Raw genomic sequence first — 9339 nt, forward strand, 5'->3', positions numbered from 1 at the left:
ATTTCATGTCATTAGCACCTCTAGTAATATATTTACTGAGAAAAATGGTGACGTGTTCGATACTTATTTTATCCGCTGTAATTCTAATTAAAGAGCGTATTGTCTCAGTCTTAGGATGAAAGCTCTCATGTCTCCTCAGGTAGTGACAGGCAGAGTTTGGACAGTGGGTACTGTCAGAGGGACAGCATGAGACTGGAGGACAACTCTTACAACGGGCCCTTCTGTGGTCGAGCTGTGGTCCACACTGACTTCACGCCCAGCCCCTAYGACGTGGAGTCGCTCAAACTCCAGGTGAGTCTTCTGTCGTCTCTGCCTGTCACTTGACATTTGACCTCAGCTGCTGCCTCGTCCTCCTAAGTTCAAAGTCTTTGTCCCGTCCACTGTCTCTTCCACAGAAAGGAGACATCATCTACATCATCGACAAGCCTCCAGTGGGCACCTGGACCGGTAAGCTCAACAACAAGGTGGGCTCCTTCAAGTTCATCTACGTCAACATCCTACCCGACGAGAGCCCTGTTGCCAGGAGGAGGCGCTGCAACAGCAAGAACCATCAATCCGAGTCCAAGCCCAAAACCCTGGAGGAGGTCCTGGACAGCATCGGCCTGACGGTGAGACGAACAGAAAGCTGAGAGGTCATTGAACTCACAGTCACCTTCCTCCAAATCAACCAGTAAAAACGTTTCCTCTCTTGTTTCAGGAGCTGAGCTCCTTGCTGTCCATGCACGGGTTCCAGAGCCTGGAGGACTTCACGGGACTGAAGGAGTCTCACCTGAACGAGCTGAACATCACAGACCCAGAGCAGCGCTCCAAGATCCTGAACGCCTCGGAGCTGCTCAGAGACTGTAGGTCTATGAAAACAAACTAACTTTGTGTCCAAATGTGGAGAAACAAAATTAAAGCTCTTCAGGTTTTAATGATTAAATATCCTGACGCTGGCGTCTGAATCTACATCGGCTACATATCTGTGATCATTTGAACCTCATAATCAGATAATTAAATTTTATTGGAAAACGAGCAACAGTTCTTTTAAAAAACTTCCTATTTTACAAAAAAATTGTACTTAAAAGTGCTTTTCAAAAAATATATTAGACAACATAGTGAGGCTCAAAACTCACTAAAAGCATTTTATTTTAATTTAATTCCTATATATAACTCATCTGTATTCGATCAATCGTCAAAATTTGRTGGAGAAAAGCAACAAATACAAAAACAGCCTAATACATCCTAATTTTAAAGTACCTGTAACCTACGTGTCCACATACAAAATATAAAAAACATCTTTATATTTAAGGAACTTGGAATATTACAGGATTTTTTTCCATTTTGTCCCATAACTGGCCTGTTTTCTTTGCCTATGAACTTTGCTCAAAGTAAAACAGGAAGTGACATCAAAGGGTAACATTTTAAGAAATAAAACTTTCTGTTCTTTATTAAAATGTTATTTAAATTTTGACTCTTCATCTCTCAGAAATTGATTCAAAATAATCAGATTTCTTTTCTACAGTCTGTGTTTTGTGTATTGTAGCAACACTCTGTTTACATTCAGACATTCCCCTTTGACATCACTTCCTGTTACTTCACATGTGAATATCTGAACTGTTCATCTCAGCAGAATGGTTTTTTGTTTGTTTGCAGTTTGTAACTAATGCTATCTTTCCAAAAATGCATTTATATTTATTACAAAAAATTGAAGACACAGGCACTTTAAAGCAATTTTACTGACGTTTTCTGGTTTAAAACTAATCAACTGTGAAAACTGTCTGCATGAGAAAAGAGTTACAGCAAAGAAAAAAAAGGGACAAAACCTTTTGTTAGCTCAGCCTGAAAAACAATCAAATACAGAAAATAATTTGTCAGAGTTCAGGGTCGTTAACAGGTTTTGTCTCGTGCAGCTGAAGACGAGTCAGAGGAAGAGGAGGAGAAGTCTGAGGAGGACACCAAGGAGCCCAGAGACTCGGGCTGCTTCGAGAGCTCAGAGAACCTGGAGAGTGGACGCGAGGAGCCGAAGATGGAGGAGGAGGAGTCAAACCAGGASGAGCAGGAGTCGAAGCAGACTGAGGAGTCACAGACTGAGGAGGTGCAGAAGCAGCTACAGGAGCTGACTGTGGATGAAGGACAGTGAATAAAAAATCATCAAACTTCCTTCCTCTTTGGTTTTAAGCGACTCTGAAAACAGGCATTAAAATCTGTTTTTAAAAAAAGACTGTTTCAGCTCAGAAGCTGTTCTCAGCTGCTCCTTCTTCTGACTGAACTTTGAAACGTGACGTTGATGATGTTGCTTCACTCAGGACATCGTGTTAAAACATCCTGAAGATATAACTGGATGTGAATGTGTCTCTTTTTACTTTGTCTACCAATGATTTGATGCCGTTTTCATGAATGTAGAATATTTGTTTGTCATATAATTTGAATGCAGTTGTGATGACTTTTCATGAGTCCTGTAAATAAAATAAACATGTCTGAGAAAAACAACTTATTAAATAAAAAAGGGTTGAAAGTTAAAAAATAAAGCTTGTGTCTGGAAGTTTTCATCTTGAACAGGCTTTGATACCCGAGTAACATTTGTTACTTTATTTTGAAATGTGGAAAAAGTGAATTCATGCAGGTTTTTCAACACCGACGGACAAAAATATCCACTTATCAAAAGAAAATGAGTCCCATCGCTCGAATCCATCWGTCAGCCTCCATCTTAGTTTGGGAAAAGTGATCAAAAATACTCCTTTCATGTTGAGATAATGGCTGTATCCTGAGTCACTGTTATAACATCCATAACAGTGTTTTGTGGTCCTCCTGGTGGAGTTTGATGCCGTTTTCCAGAACACAGCTAGACCAGCGCAGCTCCTTTGATTTCAACGGAGCTGCTAGGAGAGTTTGTATTTGCATCAGTGTCGAGCAGACAGTCATATGTATGGGGACCTTTACTCAGGCTATATTTAGAACACAGCCTGAGTAAAGGTCCCCTTTCCTCTAAATTTTCTCAGGATAAATGGCCATAACAGTTTTGTCAGCAGATTCAAAGTTAGCAGAAGCTAATTGGTCTGCTAAAAGTTTTTAAACTGCTTAATCTGCTTTTTGCGGATGATGTGGTCCTGTTGGCTTCATCGGAACGAGATCTGCAGCTCTCGCTGGAGCGGTTCGCGGCCAGGATGAGGCTCAGTGCCTCCAAATCCGAAGCCATGGTCTTGAGCCGGAAAAGGGTAGAGTGCCTTCTCCGGGTCAGGGGVGTCGCCCTGYCTCAAGTGGAGGAGTTTAAGTATCTGGGGATCTTGTTYACGAATGGGGGAAGAAGGGAGCGGGAGATCGACAGGCGGATTGGCGCAGCGTCTGCTGTAAAGCGGGCGCTGTACCGGTCCGTCGTGGTGAAGAGAGAGCTGAGTCAGAAAGCGAAGCTCTCGATTTACCGGTCGATCTACGTTCCTACCCTCATCTATGGTCATGAGCTTTGGGTCATGACCGAAAGAACGAGGTCCCGGATACAAGCGGCCAAAATGGGTTTCCTCCGCAGAGTGGCTGGGCTCTCCCTTAGAGATAGGGTGAGAAGCTCAGTCATCCGGGAGGGACTCAGAGTAGAGCCGCTGCTCCTCCACGTCGAGAGGAGCCAGTTGAGGTGGCTCGGGCATCTGGTAAGGATGCCTCCTGGACGCCTCCCTGGTGAGGCATTCCGGGCACATCCCACTGGGAGGAGGCCCCGAGGAAGACCCAGGACACGCTGGAGGGACTGTGTCTCTCGGCTGGCCCGGGGAACACCTTGGGGTTCCCCCGGAGGAGCTGGAAGAAGTGGCTGGGGAGAGGGAGGTCTGGGCCTCCCTTCTGAAGCTGCTGCCCCCGCGACCCGACCCCGGATAGGCGGAAGAAAATGGATGGATGGAAAGTTTTTAAACTTAGCTAATCTTAAATTTCTAAACAGTAATTCCTGGGACATCTCCAAATCAGAGTTAAAAAAGGTTATTTGTTATCAGGATGAAATTAGAACAATTAAAGTTTCATTAATTTTAACTTTTAGAGAATTTGATGGTAGCTGGCAGTCAAGTACGTAGCAGCGCAACAAGCTAATATAATAGCTGTTGCTGCATGCAGCATGATCACTTGTACTTTCTACTGAGCTACGGTTTTAACAGTCTACAAGCAACATTTTTTCCTCTTTCATAAAATATTAAAACCTGGGATCTTTCCGGGAACAGGTCGTCCAAAACAGTGACTGTCCCCGGAAATCATGGATATCTGGTCACGCTAGTTAGCCTTCAGAACAAAAGTGAGCTTTGTGTTAGCAGAACCATGTCCACCATTGGCAACTCCCGTTAAAAAATCCATAAAAGATACTTGATATTAAGACAACAATGTTTATTTATTGGACACAATCATGTAAAAAGAAGTGAAGTAAATTAAATGAAATGAAATCCATGTAATCACAGTGTTGATACCAAACAAAGTGAATATAAATAAGTATTTCACTGAAGCTGTGTACAACGTAAGAGAATGATCGGAGCATTCAGATCCGATCACGGTTTTAACACAAGATTCATAATTACAAGAGTTCAAACCTTCAGCATAAACTTAAAATGTTCATCCGTCTCGTAAAAATGTGCTTTAAAAACACAAACGCTTTCATCAAATAACCTACATTCCTGCTTCTTCACGCAAAGTTCTTCAAATACCTTTGACAAAACAAGTAGTCCAGCTTTAAAACATTTTTTTAAATATTTTTACAAGTGATTAAACTATTTTTCTAAATGGTTTTCCCAAACAGAAACACACAAAAACAATACTGCCACACTTTGGCAACATTTTGGATAATCTGTTATTTGTTTGGCATTGCACAAAATTTCCTAAATTCAGCGTTATAAATGTAAACAATTTCTTGAATAAAACTTAATAAATGAGCATTTCTTTTCTTAAAACAATTTGCATTTATCAACTTCAGTTTGTAAATTTTCTGGACTGCATTTTAAACTAAACTCAGTCTGAAAGTGTTGAAGTTTAATTAATAGTGAGCTTTTAAGAGATTAACGAGCAGCTGGGTTTGCTCTCATTAGGCAGATTTCTCAAATACTATACTGGATGTCTAAACAAGACTCACAAACACAAACTCTGTCTTGCATACAACACAACCACAAGCACAAACTCTTGCTATCCGCTAACACCTTCTAAATACTAAGAATTAGCTGGACTTCTCTTATTTCCCATTTTGGAGCACTTTAAATAAACTGAATAGTAATTATCCTTTTCTTTTCTGTGATAACAAGCCTGTCACGGTCGGCTGAGTGCCACGCAGGAGCAACCGCCAAAGCAAAGACGTGAATGACATGAGAGGAAATTTTTAATTTAGAAGAGGAGGATGGAAAAAAACAAGAGAGGTTTTCAGGAAGTTTTGCTCTGCTATGATCTGCAGGAACGCTGATCCTAACAAATCACGCTTACTTCTCTCATTCATTTTCAATCAATCGTTTCACATCAACTACTAGATAAATGTACAGTCATAGTTTTGCTTTGAAACTTCCTTAGAAAGCAGCCCTCCAGTTTTACCCCATGACAGCAAAATCCACTCACTACAGGCTGCTGTGACCACTTTAGCAAAGGRGTGATTATCTTTAGTTTGAGTTGTTTCATTTTTAATAGAAACTTACTGAAATTGAAGCATTTTAAAAGGCTTCTAAAAGTGGATGAGGGGATATTTAAATATATTTGGTTTCTTACTGGCAGTTAAATAAAAAAGATTAACACCACTGGACTTGGGTTTAGGATGCAGCTGCTAGTTAGTTAGCTTAGCACAACAAGTGGAAACAGGGAGCAAGAAAGCTAGGCTTGTTGTTTAGGGCTAAACACTTGCCAGCACCTTTAAATCTCATCAGCAAAATGAAATTACACATAAAGCATTTATTTAAGCTGGTAATTAGTTTTCTTTTGGACAGAAAGAGGCTAGCTGTCTCTGCATGTTTTCATGTTATGCTGAGCTAAGCTAAAGCTAAGTAGCTAGTTAGTTAGCTTAGCTCAAGTAAAAACGGAGCCAGTCCTCTTAATATTCAAACACTTGCCATCCACATTTAATTCTCATTAAAAGTTGTAAGTTTGTATTATGTGCATAACATTTATTTAAGCTGGTAAATTATTTTCTTTTGGCTGTGTCAGGCCGTGCATGTTTTCATGTTATACTAAGCAAAGCAACTCGTTAGCTTAGTACAAGTGAAAACACGGAGTGAGAAAATTAGGCCTCTTTTGTTTAAAYGCCTGCCACCCTTTAAATCTCAAAAACAATCTGTAACTTGTATTATGCACAACATTTATTTTAGCAGATAATTAGTTTTGTTTTTTTTTTTGGAGAGATTTTTTTTCCTCTTTGGATTACTGAGATGCATCAGGATACATCTCCATGTTTTCATGTTATGCTAAGCTAAGCAGCTAGTTAGTTAGCTTAGCACAACTAGTGAAAACAAAGCAGGGRCCTGTTTTGCTTATTTAAAGTTGAGCACTTGCTAGCACCTTTAAATCTTATTACCAATTTGTAACTTTTAAAAACACATTCATTCAAGCTGGTAAATGGTTTTACTTTGAACAAAAAGAGCCCTAGCTATGCTCGGCTAACCCAATCGACTTCTTGTAAAACGTAAAGAGCAAAAGAGTGGCACCAATCCTTCAACTGTCAGTAAAAAAAAAACTTGTTATACTTTTTTAACAGAAAGTCACATCAGTATTTTAATTATCAAATGTTAGATTAGCTTTGTTTTCCTTTGTTTAACACTGTCAGAAGAGCTTTTCTTTTGTTTGGTCTTGAGCCGCTAAAGTTAGCGCAACTTTTCAGTAAGGCACTGTTACCATGAGTGTCCTACACTCATCAGGCCTTTTTCCTTCATTCTCAGTCAGAGGATCAACGTCACCTGAAGATCTATTTTAAACAGAGCGCCAACATCATCCTTGCTTTTATAAAAAATAAAATAAAATGGAAAGACAACAGTTACTACAGAGGAATTTGATTAAAAAAAAGATGCACACAAGTTAGAACAGTACTGAATGCAGCAACATCAGAAGACAAAAGATTTTGCATGGAAGGAGTTCGATCAGCAAAGGATTTACACGCTCTCCTCCTGCCTGGACATCGCGTGTACTTACAGAGGTTATACTTGTTTATACCCACTTTTTACAAAGCTGCTTGTCCAGCCTTCATGTGGTTTGCATAGGGTATGTAAAGTATGTACAACAATGAATGTATTTACACACATCCAGGAATCTTACCCTTCAGAATGCTTTATCTAAGCTGGCCTCCTGCAATAAATGTCATATAGTGTCAAATGTACTGACGGTCAGTGCAAAGTCTCCTGGCATCATTTCCTCTGTTTCTTCTCCGTGCAGTCAGTGTTCAGGAGACTGGAAACTGCTGACTTTCCATTTTAACACCACTCCTCCTCCACCWGGAGTTAAATGTCAGTCAAACAGCTCTGCAGTGGCTGCTGGGAGGAGGAGTTTGGAGGAGCGCCAGCAGAGGCTCCAATCTCAACTCACCACAATCAGACTTTGATTATCAATGTCTCAGCTCGTGACGAGACGCTGGAAGAGCAGCCTCTGACCCGGAGCCGCCCACCTCCTGCACCTAATGGGTCTTGGCGATGGACGTCTCCGCGTCGGTCTCGGGCGAAGCCAAAGGTGGAAGCTTCGGCGACGGTGGGTGCTCCTCTTTAGGGGAGGGGCTCTTCTCCCTGGAGGAGGGGCTCTTCTCTGAGGCGAAAGCGATGCTCGGTTTGACTTCTTCAGGCGTGTGCTCGTTAGGGATGAGTGGAGCGGTGGTTTTCTGGGGAGCAAAGAGTACGATTTATTTAGAGAGAGTTGTATCATTAGACATTATCTGATAAGCATTTACTTCAACTGTATAAACAAGACTGTGAAAACACTGTAGACTGTTTAGTTTTTATACCTTTAAAATATATCGTCACGTTGTTTATCCCGCAAAGACTTCTGGGTAATTGATGACATGGTGTGAGCTCTATCYAGCTAGAATACTAATTTAGGGTAATATCTGACGTTCAGCCATTTTRAATGATACGTTGACAGAGGATTATGTAGAAATGACTCAGCTTGAAACTGAAAATAATGCAGGACAACAGAGCTGCTTCATGGAAGGTGAGCCTCGACTTTAGCCTTTTAGCTTTCATGTTAGCTCCCAAGCTAATACATTTATGAGACATATGGGGTTAGCTTCTGAGCTAATATTAGAACAGGAGCTAACACCACATATATGGCAATAGCCAATAATATTAGCTAATAATATCAAGCTTTCACATTAGCGCTCGAGTTAACATATGGTGATAAATGGCATTAGCTCCCAAGGTAATATATTTATAACGATATATGGTGTTAGCTTCTGAGCTCAGGAGCTAACCCCACATATTAGAAATATATACAGTACATGTGGTGATAGCTCCCAAGCTAATATTAGCCAAATAATAATTAGCAGTTTGGAAACTTTATTAGAATAGAGAAATAACAACATAGTAAAGCCAAGAGTGCAAGTAGTCACCTTTTTGCAAACTTCTGATTTTTTTTAATTGACCTACAATAATTTTAAACCACTAAAAAGTAAAACAAACATACATTTTGAGAGAATTAGTTATTTTCAGTAAAATTAAAAAGGTACTTATGAAGTCAGCCTAACGTTTAAAGTGCGTACACAAAGCGAGTGCTTTGTGTATGTCGAATGTGGACCCACATTTCTTTTAAACRGCACTAATTTATACAGCCAAGATGCCCATTTTAGGTTAGATTTTACAATTTTAAAGAGTACCTTTAATGAATAAAAGAATTAAACAGACTTTTATCTCACAGTCAACATCTACTTCTCTCCAACACGGTTAATGTTTGTCCTGCATTATTGCAGTGTGCAGAGGTGTGCGTGTCTGTGTGGCCTTGTTTTTCCTACATCGTGGGGACAATTTTCCCAAAAAAAAAGAGCCTCATGGGGACAGAATGTGCATCGTGGAGACCAATGCCCGGTCCCCACAGGTCCAAATGCAAATTACGGGTTGGGGACCGAGGTGTGAATTGAGTTTACGTAAGTTTTAGGGTAAATGGTCAGGGTTAGGATATAAAATTTCCAAAAAATAAATGGAAGTCAATGCATGGTCCGTATGGGGTTGAAGAACAAACACGTTTGTGTGTGTGTGTGTGTGTGTGTGTGTGTGTGTGTAGTTACGGCCTTGGAGACGTTTGGTTTAGGACCAAGGTGTAAATTGAGCTTAGGTTAGTTTTAGGGCCAGGTAGGTACCTGTGAGATTAGCCTTAGGGTTTGTGGTCAGGGTTAGGCTGTAGAAATGTAATGGAAGTCAATGCATGGTCCGTATGGGGTTGAAGAAC

General features: G+C 40.5%; 2 protein-coding genes across 2 annotated transcripts in view; one reads left to right on the plus strand and one right to left on the minus strand.

Annotated features, from left to right (window-relative positions):
• sash3 (SAM and SH3 domain containing 3) overlaps positions 1-2510 on the plus strand; it is a gene marked incomplete in the record, with an annotated part of 6859 nt that extends 4349 nt beyond the window's left edge. Inside the window, 4 exon segments of the mRNA XM_014004278.1 lie at positions 140-291; positions 396-608; positions 698-842; positions 1893-2510. Of these exon segments, the coding sequence (XP_013859732.1) occupies positions 140-291; positions 396-608; positions 698-842; positions 1893-2122 (740 nt within the window).
• Positions 2511-4324: 1814 nt separating this feature from the next.
• Positions 4325-9339, minus strand: part of zdhhc9 (zDHHC palmitoyltransferase 9) — a 31975-nt gene continuing 26960 nt past the window's right edge. Inside the window, exon 9 of the mRNA XM_014004286.1 lies at positions 4325-7780. Coding sequence (XP_013859740.1) covers positions 7583-7780 — 198 coding nt within the window. The 3' untranslated portion in view covers positions 4325-7582. The remainder of the gene's footprint in view (positions 7781-9339) is intronic.

This window comes from Austrofundulus limnaeus, unplaced genomic scaffold (assembly GCF_001266775.1).
Source record: "Austrofundulus limnaeus strain Quisiro unplaced genomic scaffold, Austrofundulus_limnaeus-1.0 Scaffold1, whole genome shotgun sequence".
Classification (NCBI taxonomy): domain Eukaryota; kingdom Metazoa; phylum Chordata; class Actinopteri; order Cyprinodontiformes; family Rivulidae; genus Austrofundulus; species Austrofundulus limnaeus.